This window comes from Vigna radiata, chromosome 5 (assembly GCF_000741045.1).
Source record: "Vigna radiata var. radiata cultivar VC1973A chromosome 5, Vradiata_ver6, whole genome shotgun sequence".
NCBI lineage: Eukaryota > Viridiplantae > Streptophyta > Magnoliopsida > Fabales > Fabaceae > Vigna > Vigna radiata.
The window spans coordinates 30,672,824-30,697,310 of record NC_028355.1 but is presented as its reverse complement, the minus strand read 5'-3'; the positions used below and the strand labels follow the sequence as shown (position 1 = coordinate 30,697,310).

The following is a 24,487-nucleotide window of genomic DNA, read 5'->3' as shown; positions in this document are numbered from 1 at the left end:
TAAATACACACATAGGATTCTCTATTTATAATAGAAGAAATATGGGTTAAGCCCAAATACAAATGAATATGTAAGAATAAAATAAAATAAAATAAGAACAATGTTTCCTTAATAAACATATAGGGACTATATTTCCCTAATGAACATAAACACAATATAAACTAAATATAATATCTCTAACAAAATGAGATGAGTAAATTTTAGCCATACAAAAACATGCTTGAAAGGTCAAGATTAAAGGCTCATTAATGTATAAACTCGTTTACACAGCCTATTTTATGTCCACAGTATAGTAGGGAAGGAAAGATGAGAGTACAAATTAAGTGAAGGAGAATAATGAAGAGGCGTTTTTTTGGGTATGAGAGAAAAGACGGATGACAGCTTAAAAAATGGAAAGCATAACTGAATGGATAGAGAGCATGCAGGGACAGAGAAGGAATGACTATTCTTAGGAGTAACCGAATGATGGAGTGAAAAGTCTTCCTAATTGGTCCTGCTGTTTCTTTGAGTAAGGAGCTGAATTGGGTCTTAATTTTTTTGTTTTCCTCTGATTTCCAAGGTTTTAGTACAGACAATACTATATTCTTTCATTTCTGCTATTGATTCCTATCATCACATGATTAATTTAAAAAATCACACGACTTTATCCTTTAATCTTAACAACTTTTGTCTAAGATCAAGAAACACACATGTATATATGTCAAAGTCAAATAGCACACACAAATTTGTCTATTCTTTTCGATTCTTGATATTTTTTTTCTTCCTTTTCATATTCAAATTAACCATATTCGTATTGTTTGTTGATGTTGTGCAGGAAAAAATTCTTTTATTTGGTTTGGACCGGCACCAAGGGTGACCCTCACTGATCCTGAGCTAATCAAAGATGTATTGAACAAGTCTAATGACTTCGAAAAGATTAATATGAATCCACAATTCAGGTTACTAGCTCCTGGCCTTGTAAGACTCGAGGGAGAAAAGTGGAGCAAGCACAGAAAGATAATCAATCCTGCTTTTAACTTAGAGAAGTTGAAGGTTAGTTTCTTATTACTAGACATAGATATTACATATTGACTAATGTACCTTCCGAAAATGTAAGACAGTTATTTGTGTTGCACATATGTGTTATTTTTATTTTGCATGTAAAAATTACTCCACAAAAATGTATTCTCTTGGATCTAACATCTGTTGGTATAAAAGTAACATGATGTGAAGTCTGTATATTTACCAACCTATGTTGACATTGAAAATTTTAACATTTCGCTATTTCTGCATTACACCTCAGGATATGTTACCACTATTCATCAAATGTTGTGATGATCTGATTAGCAAATGGGAAGAAATGTTGTCTTTCAATGGATCAAGTGAAATAGACATATGGCCTTTCCTTCAGACTTTGGCTAGTGACGCAATTTCTCGAACAGCATTTGGAAGTAGTTATGAAGAAGGACGAAGAATATTTCAACTTCTAAAAGAGCAAACTCAGCTAACAGTGCAAATTATGTTGAAAGTTTACATCCCTGGATGGAGGTAAAACTAATTATATATTTGACTACTTGATAGACTCAAGTACCAAGCATTTTGATGATCTTTATTTAACTAAACCTTCCATTCTTTTGTGAAGGACATTGTGATTAGAAAACAGTACTTATCATTAAGAATCAAAGAAACTTGTTTACAACAACCATTTTACCAAATATTGTGACATGATTATGTGGTATCTCTTTATTTCGACTTGTAAAATCAAACTATATTTAGCATTGAAAAAACCATCATAGAAATCTATTTGATATAAAAAAGAGAATTTCCTTCAAATCATGATTAATACAGGATTGGTTATGTTCCCTTGTAGGTTTGTACCCACTGCTACCCATAGAAGGATGAAAGCAATTGACAGGGAAATAAAAGCTTCACTTATGGATATCATTAATAACAGAGAGAAAGCATTAAAGGAGGGTGAAGCCACTAAACATGACTTGTTAGATATACTTCTGGAGTCAAATCACAAGGAAATCCAAGAACATGGAAACAATAAAAATGTTGGAATGAATATTGAAGATGTTATTGCGGAATGCAAATTATTTTACTTTGCAGGGCAGGAGACCACTTCATCTTTGCTTGTTTGGACAATGATATTATTGAGTATGTACCCTGATTGGCAAACACGTGCAAGGGAGGAAGTCTTACAAGTTTTTGGCAATCAAGATCCAGATTTTGATGGACTGAATCACCTTAAGATTGTAAGTTCATATTATCATTTGATATTGAATAACATGCTGTAAGTTGTTACCAAGAATATTTTTGCAACAGGTTACCATGATTTTGAATGAGGTTCTCAGGCTATACTCACCAGTAATTGGTCTTGCTCGGAAAGTTCGTAAAGATGTGAAACTTGGAAATCTATCATTAGTCGCAGGAATGCAACTTTCTATACCAACAATTTTGGTTCATCATGATTGTGAGCTCTGGGGTTATGATGCTAAAGAGTTCAAACCTGAGAGATTTGCTGAAGGAGTTCTAAAGGCCACAAATGGCAGAGCTTCACTAATTCCCTTTGGAGGTGGTCCTAGGATTTGCATTGGACAGAACTTCTCCTTGCTGGAAGCAAAGATTGCTTTGTCAATGATTTTACAACGTTTCTCGTTTGAACTCTCTTCGACCTATACTCATGCTCCAACTACTGTGATTACTCTTCAACCCCAATATGGTGCTCATCTCATTCTTCGTAAAGTGGAAATATAAATAATAATGATTTGGTTTTCATATTTTACTCTTGAAAAACTTTTAATGTAATAATACGTTCATATTTGAACATATTCATCAAGGTTTTAAATTACAATTACACTAGTCTTAAACTGGAGCGGTTGATATTGACTTAGAAATTAAATCTATAAAAGATGTTCGTAGTCTACTTTGTTGATCATTTGATGGTAAACGTGTTATATACTATAGTTGCACAGGCCGTTTAATGTTGATTGAAAGCTTTACCATATATTAGTTCGTAAGTTTTTGGTTTATGCGTACGATGTTCCGAGAGTTCTTGTATTTTCTAAAATTCGTTATTGTAAATCGAATGTCACAATAAACTAGTGTATTGAACTAGGATCTAAATCGAATGTCTTATTCAAAGTATAAAGTTAAATTCACTTGAAGGAGCAATTTTGCATTATAGACAAAGCTAGAAAACCTTTACGTAACAAGATCTTTTGGTGGATTTTTTGTTCATTGGCAAATGTACCAATCACACAATACAATGTGTACCGTATAATGTACAATGGGGATCTTTTCAGGTAGCATTTTATCATTTAAATTTTTCTCTAAAATACTAAGTGTTGATTAAAACTTCATATTGTTTCCTTCAACCAAAGCGTTACTCGAGTTTGTCAATATAACTTCAATATAACTTCCGCATTTAGCACAAATCTCATTGAAGCTTTAACTAAGGAATAGTTTAGTGTTACGTGGTTTACGTCAAAGGATTTTTCTAAAACTTTCATAAATTATTAGGTTTTCTAAGCATTTTTATTTCTCCCCCATGTATCAACTTCAGAGATATTCTAGTGCTAACATCTTTATCTTATTGTTTAATGATGTTTTGTTAAACTTCACACAAGTGTTTAAACATATTAATCTTATAAATTATTTTGTCACTAATACAATATATATATATATATATATATTGTTTTAATTTATTCTTGATTTATAAAATTTATTTTTTATTAAAGAATTTACAATAATGAAATTGAAAATATTTAACTGAATACAAAATATATTTATTCAATTCAACCAATCACATTAAAATACAAAAAAAAATAGAATTAAACAAAAAAAATTATAATATTTTTTAAATCTTATACCACTCTTCAGAAATATCTATTGTTTGGACAAACAATAATTCAATATATTCCCTATCTAAGTGTGGGGACAATACACAAATAATTTTATTTGAACCATGTCAAGGATAAGTTTTGTTCTTAAACAATTTCAATTTTTTCAAGAAAGAACTTTTAGTCACTCTAATCATGTCTTTTTATGTCAATTTCAATTATTAGGATGTGGTTTAAGTAAATCAATATAATAAACTTTCAATTTTTGTTACAATAATAAAATTTCAATTGAAAAAAAAATCGCATGAAGATATCATTTTCAAAATCCACAAAAGAAAAAAGTTAACATGCATGCAAGGAAGAAGGAAGACTGGTCAAAGAATTTGTACCAACGTTTTAGACAAGTCAAAAGAAATTGTAAAAGCCAGTGGCAGTCACAGTAACAATGAGGAAAACAATCACTATGAAATTAAATTCAACGATCAAATCCTAAGTAACCCTAAACCTTTCGCTCAATTCAGCTATCATTACTGGCAAGTGTCTAAGAACATTTCATCGCAGAATCTATTGTTTTGGATAAAAAGAAAAGCACAGTGATAGGTGAAATTTAGGGCAGTTTCCCTGAATTAAAACATGAGAGTAAACACGTAAAATCCTTGAGGCTGCCCCCCAAAAAGGGATCAGATTTTGGCCGGGTGAAATTGAGATCTCAAACAGCATTTGCTGAGAACCCATTGGAACGGCCTTAAACAATTATTCAAAAACAAACAAAATAATAAAAGAACTAATGAGAAAACGATAATGAAGCAAACCTATGTGCAAATCCTTCCCATACTTTCTGCAATACCAGGAATCAAATCGCAGAGAAAAATGAGAAAAATTAGGGTTTTCTATGCGCCCGCAACGGAACTCGGACGCCATTGCATTGCTGCTGCGCTCGGTTCTCTCAAAGGCACTTGAATCCCTAACTGCGAGTTAGTCACTATTTATATACAAAAAATGAGTCGTGCGAGAAATGTCACTTTTACCCCTAATGTAGGGTTTCTTGTTTCGTTTATTCGCAGGATGGCTAAGATACTAACTACTTTTAAATGGTGTGTTTTGTTTTTCAAAATTTGATTTTCTTTAATTTTATTTCGTTATTTTTATAGATTACATAAAATAGTGGCATTGTGGACTAAAATTATATAACTTCTTAACGTTTAATGCTTAAAATTAAAATGATGTTTTAAAGAATAAAAGCATGTTTAATAAATTAAAAATTAAAAATAACCATTGTAAAGTTGAAAAAATAATTAAATTACCTCAATGAATGTTTCTATTACGCATTCCTTGTCAACTTTTTTATGGAATTAATTATTTCCACATTTTGCAAATCAGTACTCATTTGTATATTGTATGAATAATTTTTAATTCTTAATTCTTAATTTATGTAAAATTGAAAGAAATAAATTAAAATTAAAATGCATAATTATTTGTCTATTTATTTATTTAATTTCTTCAATTCCATAACATTTATTTTGAACAATTTTCGCATGATGTATTCTACAAACACTTTTTAGAGTGCTTTTTTTTTCTTTTTTTAATTGTCACCCTCTTATTTAACCTTATTTTCGTTTGAATAGTTATTTATTATTGTCTAGAGTTCTTATAGTTATTAGTAGAGATAATCCTTTAATAATATTAAGAGTAATTTAAAGTCTTAAAATTAATATCATAGTTTGTCCATTAAATGGACATTAATGTTAGATAAATAAACTATCAATAAGGTGAAGAGCAATTAAAAAGTAAGATCGCACTTGAACCCTAGATTACACAATCCTTTTAGTTGTAGTTTGTTAGAGTATAAGATTAAATTAAAATGTTCTCTTAAAATAATAAAAACTAGTCCTAAATACCTAATGGGAAGTAGGCCTAACACCATATAATTCCCGTAACCTTAGTATGTTAGACTTTAACGCTAAATAAAAATTAAATATTGAATCCCTACAAAATTGTCGTCTAAGGTAAAATAGGGGATGGGTAGTATTTTCTTTATTGTAATTTCAATCAATATTGTATGAACTTTATATTTTTTAAAACATTCCAATTTTAAATGCTGCAAAAAAGTTATCAAATCTTTTAATTTAATATAAGGAAGCTAAAAAGTTAAAAAAATTTTAAAGTAAAAAAAAAAAAAACTTATAATTTTAACCTTATTAAATTAAATCATAGTTCAACTTTAAATCTTTCGAATTAAATCACTAATATTATTATATTATTAAATAAATAAAAGTGTTTAATACTTTCAAAGTTTTATATAGACTTGTTAATGCTTGTCACTCTACTCATCAACTAGTAGATTCGTAGAAGAGAACTCTTCCCGTATAACGATACGAGTTATATAATCATCGCACAAATAAACATCAATCTACTAATAAACGTTAAAATACCAATACACAATAAGACTATAAAGAACACTACTACTCCCAACCATACTTTCTCTTAAAAGGAAACATATCCACCTCATAAGCTTTGCATAGGTCTAACAATTAAAGACAACATGTGCCAATACCAGCTATTTCCACGAGCGTATGTCATCTTCCATACTTCACCACATCATTCTTGTTTACCAAAATAGGACGATTCGAGTTATCCTCCACTATAGTTTCGGACCTATCTTCCTTACTCTTCAAAAACTTATGAGTAAAAACTTTGATATTGCTCTCATTGGCACTATACTCAACATAAGTTGGAACCCTACAAGCGAGACATCTACCCTTTCTACCCTATCAAAAGAGAAAATGGCAACACTCAAATCTCAGTCCCTTCTACCACCAAGGACGAGCAAACTCATTTCTTCCACCACCTCTTAAAGACGAAGAGATCTAATTTTCTACCCTTTCACAAGAGGAAAGGTCCAACAGCGGATTAACGACGTACAATAAGAAAACATAGCAAACAACACCTTTTTCAACTTCACACGACACAACCACATTATTGAAGTACCTGAAAAACACTAGAAAGGGGGAGGGGGGAAGTTAAATACTGTTTATGGAAAACTTCGTTTCACAACCCTTCTGATATAGCACGTAGTCGAGCTTTGATTATATCTTATAAAAGCTTATATGCTTAACCTAATAAAAGTTGTAAACGATAATTGCTTTTGATGTGTTATACACAATGCATACTGTAAAATTTTATAAGAACTTCCTTAGCTGAAGAGTAATCGTTTAGCTTGGAGAGTTCTTGTATTTGAAAATAAAAGCACAACTGGAAGTTTTTATAAGATAAGTGTTTAGGTAAGAGAAGAGATAAATGCACAGTTATTTTATACTGGTTTACTATCCTCTTGATTTTCCTTTTAAGAGTTATTATGTTTAAAGGCTTCATGGATACATATCTATTAGGCTGAGTTTGTAGCCTTGATACTCATGCTTTCTATTTCTTCTTCATACAACAATGTTAGGTAAGTCAATTTGTCAGAGCAGACATGCCTTTTCAGAACTTTGCTTAAAGTAGGTTGTACGATCTTTTTAGGTATATGACTTCAAGTAAAGAAAAATTTGTGAATATCTCCTTTGTCTCTAACATCCACTTTTTGATATTTGATTTGTAGCTATGAGGATGCATGTAGAATAACTTATCTGCAAGAGTAGAGTAATTTGTGCATACAACATATACGTATTTTCTTATCACTTTTGTTGTTTTTTAATGTTAAGCATTTAATGTCATTTAATACTTGCTCAGAACAACAAAGTGCTTTTTGATTTTCTATCATTAGGTAGCATTTTACAATTTGAGTTCTTTTCTCTAAAGATACCAAGCAAAGTATAGATACTTCATCGTTAAAGGAGGTACTGGTTAAGCTCATGGTATCGTTTAATCAGGTAAATGCTTCTTTTGGTTTTACCTTTTTTTAGACAGATAACATTTAGCTTGTCTTAGTTTTCTTTTTATATTTTAATAATTAAAGTCTTTTAAAGTGTTTTGTGAGAGACATTATCTCGACTTGTTTTGTTATCGAGATTTATATTGAATGCCTTTTTCAGGTATGATAAGCATCAAACATTTAACTTCAACTTTCTTATACGCTTTAGACAAAACATCGTTTATCCATGCGCCTAGGTGTTTTGACCTAAATGTTTTTTTATTTCCTAAGAACCTAAGTGTTTTCCTAAGTTTTTTCTATGTTAGGGATTTTTGTTATAGGTTTTGTGTATTTGGGATTTAGGCTTTATGTCTTGTGTTTTCACCCTAAGTTGTTTTCTTATTATTATCCAGTTTTAATGTTTTTTTATTAAACTTCAAAACATGAGAGCGTTTATGCGCGTAGACAATTTTGTCTTAACAAAGAAGATGGTCACTAGGTTTTCGTTTTCTCTCTTTCATTTTCCCTTTCATTTTGTTGTGTTTTTGCTTTATATTTTCCAAAACTTAATCAATGAACGAATTACACTTTTTGTTCTTCTCTGTTTTGCATTTCTTTTTAATGGAAGCCTAACTTTGCTACGTTGATAACTAGGGAGATTGCATTGTTTCCTTGAGATTATTACTTTATCATTGTGATTTTGCTCTTTTCTCCTTGCATCATATGTAATTTGTTTTGTGCATTTGAAATTGGTTCATGATTAGTGTTTAATTTGTATTCATTTAATCTTTGCTTAATTGATTAAACATTGTAGTTGCTTAATTTGTGGTGGCGCATAAGTGATTATATATGTGCATTGCATTTGCTTAATTCGTTGTTTTGAAAATCGTTTTAGTCTCCACTTAGTTGATTAATTCGTGTTAGATTAGGGGTGAGAGGAGCGGATGAATTATTGTTAATAAGGGATTTGAGGCATTGTAATCAAACTAGTGGCCAACCCGTCTTTAATTAGTATTTAATCTACATTATTTGCTCTATCAATTTCAAATCGTAAATCTACTCAAAAAAAACCCCACTACATGTTTGATCCTTTAACAGAAAGAAAATTAGTCCTTAAGAGACGACCTAGGAGTCACTTCCTAGTATGTTGCACTTAATTTGTACATTTTATTTGTTTGAGAACAACCTTGATATCAAATTTGGGGTCGTTGTCGGGAACCAACAATTTTTGTCTAAGGTTTTGTTTCGTGTTAATCTGTGTTCTATTGAGAGTGTGTGTTCTGTTTCGTGTTATGTTGTTTGTGTTGTTCATGTCGAATTAAGTTAGAATTGGAAAATTCAAGCTATTTGGCATGTATTGACAATAAAATGCAATGGAAGAGTCGTGCACGCTATGAATAGTGTCCTAAATAGTATGTGGTTTTCCTAATTAATTGACATTTTCTGTTTTGGTAGCTAGAAGTGTTATTTTTGCTTGAAATTTTGTGTGTGCACTTCTTTTAGTCCCTATTTTAATAGAAAAATCCCAGAAGCACCTATAGTAGTCCCCATTCTAAGATATCAAATTTCTTAGACCTAGATTTATGAAAACTTAAAACTGCCATAACTTTTGATTCGAGCATTAAAATTGCTATTATCATATATGCTTTTTTGGGTAAAAAAACAAGATCTATTGAACCCAAACCATTTCATCATTTGGCAAAAATCAGATTTAAAAAAAAAAGGTCATTTGGTATTTCTTTTTTATTTTTTATGTTTTTGCAAACTTTCTTTTAGTGGTTGATATAATTATCTTTTGAATTTTGCTTTGAAATTTAGAGTGTTGCTCACAAATTTTCAACTAATTTGGATATTGTTTGACTATACCTCTAGTGTTAACCTCTATGCATGCTTATGTTGAATTTGCATGATATGTGTTAACATAGTGCATAACTAGAGGCAATCCGAGACTTCTACAACCCTTTGATCCTGAAATAGATAAGACCTTCCATAGATTAGTTAGGCATTCTATGAATTTATCTTTAGAATCTATACCATTAAATAACATTAGTTTGAATAATTATGAGCATTCTTCTCCTTCTGTGCATATTGTATCTCATTATACTTTTGTTTGTTTTTACACTGAGAACAATATGGCTCAACCTTTACCTCATGAGAGGACTCTTAGGGAGATGATTGCACCTGATTTCACTTATGAAAGCTTGTGCATCCAATATCCTGATGTGGATGTTCCATATGTTCTCAAAACTAAGCTAATACATTTGTTGCTCAAGTTCAATGGTCTTGCAGGTGAGTGCCCACATAAACATCTGAAGGATTTTCATATAGTCTATTCCACAATGAAACATCCAGTTGTCCCCGAAGATCACATTTTCTTGAAGGTATTTCCACATTCATTGGATGGACTGACAAAGGACTGGTTGTACTATCTTGCACCGAGGTCCATCACTAGTCGGGATGACCTTAAGATATTGTTTTTGGAGAAATTCTTCCCTGCATTTAGGACCACGACCATCAGAAAAGATATTTTTGGGATCAAGCAGCTTAGCAGAGAAAGCTTGCATGAGTTTTGGGAAAGTTGAACATCTTGGCGCTTCGATAAGCCTCAACAAGGTATGTCTGGCCGACCCAATCCATTGACTCCTATCCCCAACAAAAAATAGGTTACGTATTCCTCTACATCACGAGATATCCAATTATAACCTAGGACGACTAAGAGAGAACGAGCGGCCTCATCCCCCTTGTTAGTAGTGTTGATATCCAAATCAACATCAACTTCAATACTATTGTAGTTATCGACTTTATTTTGTGTATCTATAGTGGCAGTTACACTGCTGACTGAACCCATGCTCCACTCAGTTGATCATAAAATGGGAGAGGCAATGAGTAATGACACCAACGAAGAAGAGGCATCATCCGCGTACCCCGACCACTCCTCCTCGAAGACTCCTCAAATGAAGACAAATGAACCATCAATATTATTAACTATGTATGTTGAAAAATCAGTATGAACGAATAACAAAAGATTAAAGGGGAAAATAACAAAAAAAGCCTATCCCTATTTATAGTCGCATGAGCCTCCCTTGTCAATCATCCTCAACCATCAGATTAAGTTACATCCAATGGCTTGAGCACCCCGACTCTGTGTATTTTGACGGCGTACGATTCAAAGCCTTATGCACTGCATGGTAACATTTTCAAACACTTCCAAAGGTAGTTGGCTAGTAAACAAAACGATCGAGGTGTCCTTCATGTTCCCTAAACGATTAGCTGAAGGTCTTAACCACCTGCTCTAACTGTGCGACCTCTGTTGAAGTAATTATCTTCTTAATGATCAAAACCCCTCATCATTAAGCCACACCTAAATTACATGGACAACGATAGCTAAGTGACCAACTTCAAACCCTTTCGTCAATCATTTTGGGCTCAAGCTTGAGGGGCATGTGTATTGTATGACTATCTGATCATCCACAAATCGAACGATCAACCATAGTTTGGACCACCAAGTGAGCCACTAGTGAACCTGACTAACCACCAAGAAAACCAATCAGTCATGAGTCAACACATTAACCTTAATTTTGATAAACTTAGAGATAAAGTATGATTACCCATAATTGGGTCGTGATTATGCCAATGTTAACTTAGAGTCCACCCCAAAATCTATAAATAGAGGTTTGAGACAATGAGGTAGGTGATATGTATTTACTACGTCATTAATTCTTAACTGCCAACATGATTTTGACATCAAAGTATCTTTTACAGGTACCTTTCGAATGATTTAGACGATCAATTCAATCTAACACTCGAAATTCATGACGATATTCAAATCTTGGACAACTCATTCATTGACCTTTATTCTATACTCCGAACATATACTTTATTTTCTAAATAAACCGTGCAAGCACATTAAAGGTCACTTATTTTTTTTTAAAAAATAATATATCTTTTTACTTGATTTATTGACCAATGATGAAAAAAAATGGAAAAAATATATTTTTGTTATTTTTACTAATAAGAAAATGGAAGAGAAGGAATAAGTTGTTGAGAATGGATCTATCACATAACCCAATCAACCACAAAAAGAAATGGTGAGGGAAAGGAATTTATTTGTCACGTTAATAGCGTGACTCCAAACCCAAAGGAAAGTCAGAAGCACAACACAAAACGAGAGAAAGAGAGAGAAGAAAATACATGAAATTGAAAGATGAACGAAGATGGCGTAAGCTCTGCCAATCGCAATCTCTCTCTTCCGAAACCACCTTCTTCTCCTCCCACACCTGCAGCAAGGTCTCTCTCTAGGGTTTCTCACTCTACCTTTGCCTTTCATTTGCATAATTATTTCATACCGTAGCTCCATTTCTCACTCTTCGTATTCTAGGGTTTTGTCCTTTCCTTTCAATTTTCGCTGATATTCCTTTTTCTGTCTTCCTCTAGTTCTGCGGGGGCCTCGTCGCCGGCGTTTCCGGCCAACGGAGATGTTCGTCGCCGCCACAGATCAAGTGCGGATTCGCGCGAGGTTGTCGATTCGGTGCTGCAAGGCTCTTCGGTTCCCTCCTGCCGGCCATGGGAGCGCGGCGATTTGCTGCGCCGCCTTTCGACGTTTAAGCTCGCCGGGAAATTGCCCAAGGTTGGCTTTGATACGATTGACTTGTGATGGAAACGATTCGGTTGAGATAATTGGGGACCGGGAGGGGACAATTGAACTGATGTCTGTTGTTGTCATTTTGCAGGTTGCTGGGTCGTTGGCTTGTGCGAAGAGAGGTTGGGTGAATGTGGGTGTTGCTAGGATTGAGTGTGAGATATGTCGTGCTCAATTAGATTTTGCCGTGCCTTCAGCTTCATCTTTTGAAGGTGAATCTATAATTGTAATGGATTTCTTTTTTTTGGTTTTGCTTTTTAATGGTGGGGGATGGGATTGTTGATTCTGCTAGATTTCCAACTCAAAGGTCTGCTCAGAATGTGTATACTTCGATAATGTAGATTATTGGATGTGTTTTTCCTGGGTTTCCCCAGAGGTTAAGTGTTTTGGTAAATTTTGTAGGAAATGTGATGCAATTTATGTATGCTTATTTTGTGTCTTGGGTGGGGTGATTTCGGGAACTAATCGCAGTGCATTTTTTTGGTTGTGGGCTAAAGTGTGGCGTACCTCTTCTGAAAGTTAATTTGCCATAGAGACACATAATAAAGGGTTCTCTTTTCAATACAATACCAGTGACATTTTTCTGGTTGTGGGCTAAAGTGTGGCGTACCTCTTCTGAAAGTTAATTTGCCATAGAGACACATAATAAAGGGTTCTCTTTTCAATACAATACCAGTGACCCTAAATCCTAAAGCCCAAAAAATTTCATCTGGTGCTTTTGAACAAACGGTGAATGTGATTTGTTTTGTACCTCTCTCTTAATGAGTGAGAAAACAGGTGACTGGATACGTGGTGAAGCTTGGACAATCCTAGGTTTTCAATTTGATTTTTTTGTGGGATGGAATGAGGCTCCAAGCTCAGATTCTAAGACTTCTAGGGTTTACATGGTTATATGGAAGTTTGTTGGACATTGGAACTTCCACTAGATAAATTGTATTAGAGATTGTTATTTTACCATTTTTGTTTTAAGAGTATGATGTAGATGATATTTGCAATGTGTAGTCTGTACCTTTTGTGGTGTCAATTGTAGTTAATATTCAATATTCAATACTCAATTTCAATATAAAATCTCTTACTTCTTTATGTTTTAATCTTCTGGATAATTCAAAGACAAGCCCTTTTGTACTACTTAATTCAATGCTTCTTTCTGGGCCTTGCTTATTGTTTCTCATTTATTTGATGAAGCTGATGGCTCCAGTGAAGAGTTTTCTGAACAGCTTGATATAGGCCACAAAGTCACCTGTCCTTGGAGAGGCAATAGCTGTCCTGAAAGCTTGGTGCAGTTTCCTCCTACTTCACCTTCAGCTCTAATTGGTGGTTTTAAGGATAGGTGTGATGGACTCTTGCAGTTTTATTCTCTCCCAATCGTATCTTCATCTGCAATTGAGCTTATGCGGGTTACACACAGCCCTCAAATTGATCATTTACTTGCTCAATTGCAAATTCAGACAGCTGGAGAATTGGGCTGCAGAGCAGAAAATGCTTCTGGAACAGGCATAACTGGAGAACAGGCCTGTCATCCATATTCTTATGTAAGATATTTTTAAGATATGTTGTTTTCTCTTGATTATGTGTTGGAGTATATTTTATGCCAATTTGTTCAATTTTGTTTATTTATGAATCCTTTTATTAATTTTCCACTTCAATAGGCTCAAAAGCTAATAAGTCTTTGTGGATGGGAGCCACGGTGGCTTCCTAATGTGCTTGACTGTGAAGAACAATCGGCTGAATCTGCAAAAAATGGGTATAGCTCTGATCCAGCCAAAGGCTCTGCAGCTGATCCTGCTCCAAGCAAGAGGGAGTTTTCAACTTCTTCAAGGAAAGATACTGGGGACAATGATGTACTGGGTTCAGAGTTTAATTGTGAGTCTAGGTCACCACTGTTAGATTGTAGTTTATGTGGGGCTACAGTTAGAGTATGGGATTTCTTGACAGCTCCACGACCAGTTCATTTGACACCCTGTGGGATTGATACACCCCAAACAAGCAAGAAAATAGCATCAACTCGAGGAATAAGTGCAGCTAGTGGTATCAATGAATGGGCTGCTGCTGATGGTGTTGAAAAAGAGAGGACTGGAGACCGTGATGAGGCTACAACATCCGATAAAAGACAACTTGTATCAAATAAAAGTTTAGACATAAGTCTTAGGATGGCTAGTGGGCCATCCTCTTCACCAATAAACTTCACATCAACCTCAGGTCATGTGCAAGATGCTGGGGAAGGAAAACATCTAATGATTGGGCGGCCTTCTGGAAGTGAGGTTGGAGACCAGACAGCTTCTTATGAATCACAAGTCCCCACTGCACGCAAACGCAAGTTGGATGATGGTGGAGCCACTGCTGACAGGCCACACCTAAATGTGCAACAGGCAGACAGTGTTGAAAAAACTGTGACTGACCGTGATAATAATGAAGTCATTGGTAGTCAACTGTATTCAGCTGGCCCTTCAAAGCGTGCCCGTCATACTAATCTATTGGAAACATTCCAGCTTCCATTAAGAAATTCTTCTGATGTTGCACCTAGCCATTCATTGGGTGTTCAAACAGAACTGGATGCAAATATCCCTAACCAGTCAAACCCAGAAAGGGATCATGCCATTGGTGTTATGTCTACCAGAGATTCTGCTCAAGCATCTTCTATTATTGCAATGAATACAGTTTATCACAGTTCAGATGATGAATCAATGGAAAGTGTTGAAAATTTTCCTGTAGATGCTAATGATGTCAATTTCCCTTCTGTTGATTTGAACGAAGCATCAGAGCTAAATAGCAGCTATCAAGCACAGCAAAGTGCTTGTTTCCAACCACTTTTAGAAAGGGCAGGAGGGGAGGCGGGTGTTAGCAGTTCAAATGCTTGTGGGGAAGTTTTGAACATGGAGATACTGACTGCACATGCTAGAGATGGACCTAGTTTTGGTATTAGTGGGGGAAGTGTGGGCATGGGTGCAAGTCATGAGGCTGAAATCCATGGGACTGATGTCTCAGTTCATAGAGGTGATAGTTTAGGTGATGTTGAACCAATTGCTGAAGTGATTGAAAATCAGGGTCCACCTGGTGAATTTGAGCCTTATCATGGACAAACTGGGGACTTTGTGCCTGAGGAAATGAGTCGGGAAGATCCTCAAGGGGATAGTCAAGCCGTGGTGTCTCAATCTATAGCAAGGGCTGATAGTGGCTCAAAAGTTATAGCTTCAGCCAAGGTTGAATCTGTTGAAAGTGGTGAGAAGACCAGTTGTAGCATGCAGATGATAGACCCTGACAATGGTGCCCATCCGTCCCTTTCTTGTAATGCTGTTGTATGTTCTGCCTATGAAGTATCTAAGGAAGAAGTTACTCAGACTGGGAAGGCATCTCACATTGATGACGGTGCATATCATGAATCAGGCCATTTAAATACTGATGTTATGGGTATGTCTGATTACTATCTATTTTATTTGGTTCTGTCCTTTTCCTCTTTAACATTAGATATACTTTTCCCTTCTGATGCTCAATGTGACTTGTAAAGTCCAATGTTATTGAAAATGGCCTGGCTGCTCATAGCAGCTACCATGGGTCGTGGAATGGCGGTTTGGAGCTGCGCAAGCCTCCGTTCCAGGCAAACTGATCTGATTTGAGCCTTTTAAAGCCCTACTGTTTTCTCACTCTCTTCTATTTCTATTTTTGAACTAATGTTATATTGGGTAAGCCCAGTAGTTATTTTCTTTTTTTTAAAAATGGGTTGGGCCATACTACCCAGACCCAAACTCAAACAATTATTTCAGAAAATAAACCTATTGCACCCCAACCAGCTTCAATCACCCTACTGACAGCCTCCTCTAACTCATGCACTGTACATAACGCAGCTGCAGTCACCTCGGGTTCCAGTGCAGCGATGTCCTGCTGCCGGAGCCACCTCTGACTACAAGTCCTTCCTTAATTTTTTACTTTCTATTTCCTCTTCATCCAGTGCCAGCCACCCACCCTCCCTAAATTCTTTTCTTTTTCTTTTCCACTCTATAATTATACTCTTAATATCTGAAACATTTCATCACCTTTTTTCTGGAATCGCCAATGGCAACTGAATAAGGCAATTCAAAAGCATCTAAAAGATGATTAGATATTTAGGACATTTATCTTATGTTTTTTTTTTCAAGTCTGGACCTTGAATTTCGTGGTGTTTTTGATTTGATTTAATTGTTATCAGAATTCTAGACAAGATATATTTATTAATTATACAGTTGATTTTCATTATTTTTGCATTACAATTATATTTCTGCATTAATTTTAATTATCTATATGGTATATATTGTAGTTTTTTGTCCGCTAAGCTCTTCCTAACATGTTATGTCTTCCAATTTTTTTTTTCTTAAAGGATTTTTGGGTTGTCAATATTTTGTTATGGTAAAATCTGTTTCCTTTGAATATTGAATAGTGTCATTGTAATACTAATATGTTTATCACTTTCTCTTGTTATGTATTAATTTGTACTCAATTGTGCAAAGTTATTTGGAAATTGAACTATCCTGAGGTTAATTACAAACATAAATAATGTCAGAATGCCTTATCTGAATTTGTCTGATTATTGTGCTGGGAGAAATAATTTTTAGATAGGGCTTGAGGGGTGGGGCTGTGGGGAAATGGGAAGGAAGGGGATTTTACCTTCAAAATGAAAGGGAATTCTTTGTTTGGGAACCAAATCTGTGGCCTTAGTTGTTTTCCCTCCAGCCAAATGCTTAAGTGAAAACAAAGAGGAGTTATTACAAGAGATATTTATGTTTTGATAAATATTGTTTGTATTTTTTTATGTTTTCCCTCCGAAAGTTTTATTTTGATTGGAAGCCCTTGGAAATGGAAAGTGGCATTAAGCCTACCCAATCTTAGTTAACGAACCTGTTTAAGGGAGGAACGTTCTCCCAAAATTTATTTTCTTTATTCACAAGATTTGAATCCGAGATTTTACTTAAAAGGAACTAATCCTTTGATGTATTTTAACCTATACGAAACACTTTTACTAAACTGTAAACTGAATTCAGGCAATACACTGAGTTTCCTCTTAAGAGAGAAACCAAATGTCATACAGTATCTGGTTATTCGAGAGAACCAGACTCTCCACTCCTCCTATTCTTTTTAGAATGTACAAAAACAATGAAAAAACTGCTATAAACAACTTCCTACAGACTTTATAAAAGTCTGAGACCAAAAAAGCTACCCACAGACAGTTATAACTGTCTGTCCCTTTTATTTATCCTAAACCTATCAATACCCCCTCCATGAAGTGCTAACTTGTCCTCAAGGTGAATAGCAGGAAACTCCTTATTGATGGCAGTAGCATCTTCCCAGCTGTTTTCAATGGGTGGGAGGTGTTTTTAACTGTACGAACTACCTTCTTTTTTTCTTATGTTGTAAACTGTATCAAACCTATCAACACCCCCTCCATAAAGATGCATCTTATCCTCAAGGTGAAAGTCTGGAAATTCTTTATAAATGCAGGCAGCAGATTCCCCTAACTCCTGAATTTGCTCTTCTGAAAGAAGCAGCATATGGAGCTGTAAATTTTTCCAAGTATGATTAGACCCAAACTTCTCATCACACCTGAAGCATAAGCTCTTTTTTATCTTATCTTGCAATTCTTGTTGGAAAAATTTTCTAAACGGTGTCCCTCCTTGTTGAGTCCCAGCAAGAGAACTAGTGATGGTGCTCACACAGCCACTGCTTGCTCCACTTCCTCTGTTGGAGTTGGTAACACCCACTGAATTTCCTCCTTCCTTTGAGTAACTGCTAGTAGGTGGCAATTGTCTGGAGGTGTTACTTTGAAGCTGCACAGTGAGAGAGTCCCCCTTGGTGGTGACTCTAACCTTTTCTTCCACCATTTGAGCCTTCATCATTAACTCAGCAAGATTCTTAGGCTCATACAGCTTAACCTTAGCCTTTATTTCTTCCTTCAAACCATTCAAGAATATGCAATCAAATAATCTTGCTGTATTCTTTTCAAGAATCCAGCATATTGTTGAAACTGTTTTATATATTCTCCCACTTGTCCAGTTTGGCGTAGCCCAATCAATATTTCAAACGGGTTTTACAGCATTGTTGGTTGAAACCTTCAAACCACCGTGTCTTTGAAGGCTTCCCATGTGGGATTCAGATTGCAGGTTTCCCACCATTGAAACCAATTCAAAGCTTTCCCTTTCAAAGCAACCATCACAGCCTGCATTCTCTCCTCCTCACAGACTTCTTTCAAATGGAAATACCACTCCATCCTATTGGTCTAGCCATAAGCTTCGGCTCTTGTAAGCACGGGAGGTCCAACTTCCTCCATTTGGCAGAAATCCCAAAAGAACCTCCTCCTGCATGACTCCAGCTGCCCTCATTTCCTCCCCTAGCAAGAGAATCTTGGACCTCTGAATGCTTATCAGAGGATGCCAATTGGTCTACCACCCCTGTCAGTCATGGAATCATCTCTTCTAACTGCTGGAACCGTCGGTTATTGTCCTGTTTGTATTCTTGGATGATCTTCTCCAGCCCATCCCATCTTGCCTCCATTTTTATGTTGACCATAACCTTCAGCGGCACTTCACCCAGAAGGAGGCTCTGGATACCAATGATAGGTATTCGGACCTATACGAAACACTTTTACTAAACTGTAAACTGAATTCAAGCAATACACTGAGTTTCCTCTCAAAAGAGAAACCAAACGTCATACAATATCTGGTTATTCGAGAACCAGACTCTCCACTCCTATTCTTTTCAGATTGTACAAAAACAATAAAAAAACTGCTAAAAACAACTACCTACACAGACTTTATAAAAGTCTAAGACAACAAAACCTACCCACAGACAGTTATAACCGACTGTCCCTTTTATTTCTCCTAATATAAACATTTCCCTGGAACCTATCATCCTTGCTACTTGAACAACCAAAAGGTGTGGAGAACAATAAGATTTGAGCCCCCCTGACTGTTGAAAGGAAGTCTTAGATAGTACAGTTGTAATAGTATGTTAAATATTATTAGTTTGGCTTCTGTATTCTACCCCCAATTTAGATGTTGGAATCTCTTAACCTAACTCCATCCGGTTAGAGCAGACCTCCTTTCCCTTCCTACTTCCTTCCCAATCCCTTTCATAAAAAATCCACACACCCAAATTTTATACTATGTATGCAAAAACTGTTAGTGAGCATAGTAGACATGTAGACATTGATTAGGTTACATATTCACACCCATGGGTACTTCCGTTATTGATTTTCTTCTCTTACAACATATACACGAGTTTCTTATTCAGGTAATATTTTCAACTTACCATTGGCTGGTCTCATGGTGGTCACTCAACCAGTAACTATCAAATCTCTTATTGATTAGTTTTTAGATGACTTTACCTAGTTTAATACAAACAATTTCTAATCATTTTCTGAATTAAATTACTGCTGACGAATTGTACCCAATTTTTCTATTCCTTTTTACCGAGATGTTCTTTCATAAGAATGTGTTAGATATATTATCTTTATCTTTTATTTTTATTAGTTAATTTGTTATTATTTCTTATTTGTATTTTGGGTTTAGTCCATATTTATTCTATTATAAATAGATGACTCTATGTGTATATTGAACACAAGGGAGTTTTCATTATATTGAACTGAATGTTTCTTATTTTACTGATTACTGAATATTTTTTCTGAACCTTACATCATTGGCTGCCCCATCCTGACAGTTCTTCATTTTTCATTAACTAAATGACCAGGGATTCCTTACAGAGACATCAGTAATGGAGGTGTTGAATTTGATCCAATCAAATTACATAATGATCACTGTCCTTGGGTGAATGGGGATGTTGCTGCTGCTGGTTGCGATAATCCCTCCTCCAGTTCTGGTGTGGTTAGTGTGGCTCTTTGTGGCTGGCAGCTGACTTTAGATGCCCTGGACTCTTTTCAGTCTCTTGGACATCTTCCTCTCCAAACACTTGAATCAGAATCGGCAGCATCTATGTGCAAGGTTTGTTCTGGTTGTTTCAATCTTATTATAATTGATTTCATGGAGAACATTTTATTTAGATGTTCATATTTTGACTAGATTGTTTCTCATTTTCAAAAATAAAACAGTCCTTAGATTTATGATAAAGAAATGACTGCCAGTTATAAAATTTATTCTATTCTAAGTATGAAATTTTAGCTATTCGTAGACAAGAAATGCGTCCTATGTTGGGATCAAGAGAGAAAATTTTGCAAGTTGAAATTCTGTTATATGGTGAAGTGAAAGTGATGTGAAATAAGAGGAGATAAAGAAACAAATTTCAAAAGTTCTACCAAGAATTATTTGCCTCAGCGGTGAGTTGAGCTTCCTGAGAAATCCAGAATTTTCAGATCTCATGTCATAAGGTAGAGAACCAAGACAAGTTCTTGGCCTAAGCATCTGAGGTGGAATTTAATGCTGATTAAATTCTCATTCTGTATGCATGTTTTTTTAATTAAAGTGAGGTGCTTAAGCATCACTATGTTGGCACCACAAACAACATCAATCATCTGCAGTCCCTCAGAATACCATAAATAGGAGAAGAAGTACAAGCAAAAGAGTGGGGATTACGCACCTGACCCACAACTAACCCCTAACCCTATAAAAGGATAAATCAAACCTATTCCTGTAAAACACTGGACAAGTGAAGCTAGAAACATTATCCCACTAAGTACAATCCTGATATCTTATGCAAACTCAGCAAGTTTGTCGATACATTGATGATTACCTTAATAAAATGTGAAAAATGAATAAAAATAATATTACTATTTACAAAACAATCCAGCCATCTATTACGAAGATCTCAAGGAATAACGGAAATATTGAACCAAGCTTGAATAGCTAGATTATAAAAGGATAAATCAAACCTATCCCTGTAAAACTCTGGACAAGTGAAGCTAGAAACATTATCCCACTAAGTTCAATCCTGAGATCTAATGCCAAACTCAGCAAGTTTGTCGATACATTGATGATTACCCAAATAAAATGTGAAAAATGAATAAAACTAATATTACCATTTACAAAATAATACAGCCATCTATTACGAAGATCTCAAGGAATAATAGAAATATTGAACCAAGCTTGAATAGCTAGATTAAAATCACACTCAATTCAAAGATTAGTATAGCCTATGGTGACAACGACTTCCATGTCAGGAATCACTCCCATCTCATCTGAATATAAAGGCATTATTAACACCAAGATATGAAAAACACCCTCAATTAAAGCATGATGATCTCTAAATATTCCCCTCCAACCAGAGACACCAGGAGAGTCTTTAGCTGCCCAATCAGTGTTACATTTTATAGAATAAGATAAAGAACTCCCAATAAAGGGTATTGTGTAAGTGATTAGGAATCCCACCATAGCATCAGGAATAGACCAGGATCTGTTAGATATAAGGTGCCACCATAGCTTCCAACTTATTTTGCGAGTGTTTAGGAATCCCAAGCCAATCGAGTATAGGAATAGTTGATTATTTATCCAGGCAGAGGTTAACCTCGTTTTCACTGTTACTTTTTCTAATAAAACCTCATTAAAATGTCATTTGCACCCGACCTTTGTCTGTGTTTTAATATATGTTGTTATTTATTATTTACTGTAATTTATACTATTTTTAATGCGGCATCTGACTTGAGATTGCTGTTTCTTCTTTTATCTAGTAATAGATTTGAATTTCATCATACTTTATTTTCGAAAGCCACTAGATAAGAGATATGATGCAAAAGGGTTTGCAATTGAAATATTCAGCTTATTGATTAAGATGCCATTTTATATATGTTTAGATATCGAATTTCATTTTCAGTGCAAGCACTAAGCAGCTAACCAAAAGCCAATGCCATTGGCGTGGTGCCACCTTTGAGGGCCTTTTCTATTTGTATTTATTTGTTGGCTTTGAGTGTGTTTTTCTTAAATGGCCCAGACACGATCGAAGTTTCGTCTGATAAAGAGCTCTCAATTTTATCATAAAGTTAAACAATTTTTATTCTGTAGTAAGGCTTGCAATTTAATGGTGCAGCATGCTAGATTGTAGTGGCTTGTTGGATGTGGAAGATTCATCTTCTTGACGTATGCTTTTTGCAGGGTGATCGGTTCACTTCCAGCCAGAAATTGTTAGCACGCAACTCCTATGTTAGAAACCATGGGAGAAACTGAGACCTGGAGGAAGTTGTCAAACGTTATGTTGAGTTGTTTTTCGGAGAATGAGTATTGTTCCTGCATCCAAATTCAAGTTATGTTTTCAATCAATTGGATGCTTGTCCATTCTGGTTTCCTAAAGTCAGTTTTGATGCTATAATATATTGGATTTTGGATTGGTGGTCTGTCAATTTAAAATAAAAGTGTCATTGCATCAGAAATCGATATTGTTTAATTAGAGAATGTCAGCAATTGATGAGGTAACCATTCCTTATTGTGGGAATGGTTTGAATATCTTATCATGCTGGTTAATACCCTTATTTTATGGTTAACATAAAATCATTTGCGCTCATTATATAGATCCAACCAGCTACAAATCTGTAATTTAATTTATACTTTTGTCAAATGTTTTACAATTGGTTAATCTTCAAATGAAATATAATAGTGCATACTTCCCATAGTTAATAGTTGTAAGTATCATTGTTCTTGAAGCCGTGTATGGAATGGAAATCTCACTTGCACTGTTGCACTGGTGACTATTTTTAGGTCATAGGTATGTTTTTCCATCATTTAAATATAAATGAGATTCGTGATAAGAAAAAGAAGTATAGTAATATTTTAATTTCTGAAAATGTGTTTTTCTTAACCTAAGGTTAAGCAATAGTAGATGATATTTATGGTAAGGAAAAAAAAACAAGATAAAAATTTGAACTCATTGATTATTGGCAATTTGTTTTTATCTATAATCAGTATTTTTTCCACTTTCTATTGGTACAAATAAATAGAGAAAAGTTTTCAATCTCCCCTTGTATCCTTTTTATTCATAACTTCATGGAAGCGGGAAATGATGATAAAAAATTAATAATAATTTATGGATATCTAAATTGCTACTTCACTACAATTTTCATAACCTATAACTGCTAAACAACATTGCTACTTCACTACAAATTGCAGAGAAACCAATTACGAAAATACAAGCAGAATTTCTTGAAGCAAAGTAAAATCCAGAACTGAAACTGAACCCTTTTGGTAATTTGAAGTTCATCCTGTCTCAAGAAGACTTATTGATTAAATTCAGGCCCACTTTGGAGTCCTGTAGCATCTAATTCAGACACGAAAAGGTTCAGATTCTCAAACAGAATTCAAGTTCTCAAGTCTGTATTATCCCGACTTTAAAACAACTAAAATGCTCAATGCAAAGTGACTGAACTACCAGATTAACCAAACTGTACCTACGTACCAGGGCATGCATCAAAAGTACAAGAATCCTAATCCTAGTCTGATCAAACAGCAGGAACAAATCAAGAATACTAAAGAACACATCGGCCATGAACATGCAAAATACAATCTCATGATGTAAAATGGTAAGAACCAAGTGCTGAAAACATAAAAGAATCTCGCAAGAAAAGAAATATACAGAGCAGAAACATAAATTTTAAACAAAGAAACCAAAAGAATTTCAGAATTTTATTTCAATCAACAACTGAGTTACAAAGGGTACCGGAAATCCTCTAAAGAAATGCTCACGACCACTTTGTGCTCGCGGGAATCCTTCAACAGTCTCCAATGAAAGAAACGGAAAATCACTCTCTCTACGCTCTCTATTCCGTTTCTAATGAAGAAAGAATAACCAAAATGCGAAAAAAAATGTGGAAAGAACTACTCTGCTATCTAACTCTAATCAGCAATCAGAACCTACAAACCTCTAAAAACAGAACAGAATTAGCTGAGACTCTCCCAATTTATAAGAAAACGAAAGAAGGAAAAGGGAAACTAGAGGACCGAACCCACTTCGAGCAACCCTTCTTTCGAACCACTCCTTTCACGAGCTCTCTCTCTTCGCGCTACAATGATAATGGTTAACATTTACAATGAAATCAGTGGTTTTATACAAGCAATCCTCCCTCTCCACTCTATCTTCAAAAGGATGAAAGCCTTGATAAATTAACTTGTTCAAATTATCTTACATTGGAAAAATATTTGCATTTATTATTTTGCAGCTTCCAGAGAACTTTTGAAGTGAATGATTACTTCTCATAATCAAACAGATTCCAAA

The 24,487-nt window shown here is 34.8% G+C and overlaps 2 protein-coding genes across 3 annotated transcripts in view; both read left to right on the top strand.

The window, feature by feature from the left end:
- Positions 1 to 2,920, top strand: part of LOC106762158 (cytochrome P450 CYP72A219) — a 34,526-nt gene extending 31,606 nt beyond the window's left edge. For both annotated transcript variants that reach the window (XM_022781394.1, XM_014645903.2), the window contains exons 2-5: positions 815 to 1,032; positions 1,283 to 1,527; positions 1,850 to 2,237; positions 2,308 to 2,920. In XM_022781394.1, coding sequence (XP_022637115.1) covers positions 815 to 1,032; positions 1,283 to 1,527; positions 1,850 to 2,237; positions 2,308 to 2,739 — 1,283 coding nt within the window. In that variant the 3' untranslated portion in view covers positions 2,740 to 2,920. The remainder of the gene's footprint in view (positions 1 to 814; positions 1,033 to 1,282; positions 1,528 to 1,849; positions 2,238 to 2,307) is intronic.
- Positions 2,921 to 11,748: 8,828 nt separating this feature from the next.
- On the top strand, positions 11,749 to 22,790 carry LOC106762022. The gene is made up of 7 exons (XM_014645700.2): positions 11,749 to 11,961; positions 12,109 to 12,301; positions 12,405 to 12,525; positions 13,499 to 13,845; positions 13,963 to 15,721; positions 20,027 to 20,277; positions 22,378 to 22,790. Exons 1-7 carry the CDS (start codon positions 11,879 to 11,881, stop codon positions 22,447 to 22,449), a joined length of 2,826 nt encoding a protein of 941 aa, XP_014501186.1. The 5' UTR covers positions 11,749 to 11,878; the 3' UTR covers positions 22,450 to 22,790.
- The last annotated feature ends 1,697 nt before the right edge of the window (positions 22,791 to 24,487 follow it).

Bases quoted from the DNA above. Each gene is read 5' to 3' on its own strand.
- LOC106762022 (XM_014645700.2), top strand. From the start codon at position 11,879: ATGAACGAAGATGGCGTAAGCTCTGCCAATCGCAATCTCTCTCTTCCG. The intron at 13,846-13,962 runs GTAAGATATTTT...CCACTTCAATAG, and splicing joins CCTGTCATCCATATTCTTAT to GCTCAAAAGCTAATAAGTCT. The intron at 15,722-20,026 runs GTATGTCTGATT...CTAAATGACCAG, and splicing joins TTTAAATACTGATGTTATGG to GGATTCCTTACAGAGACATC.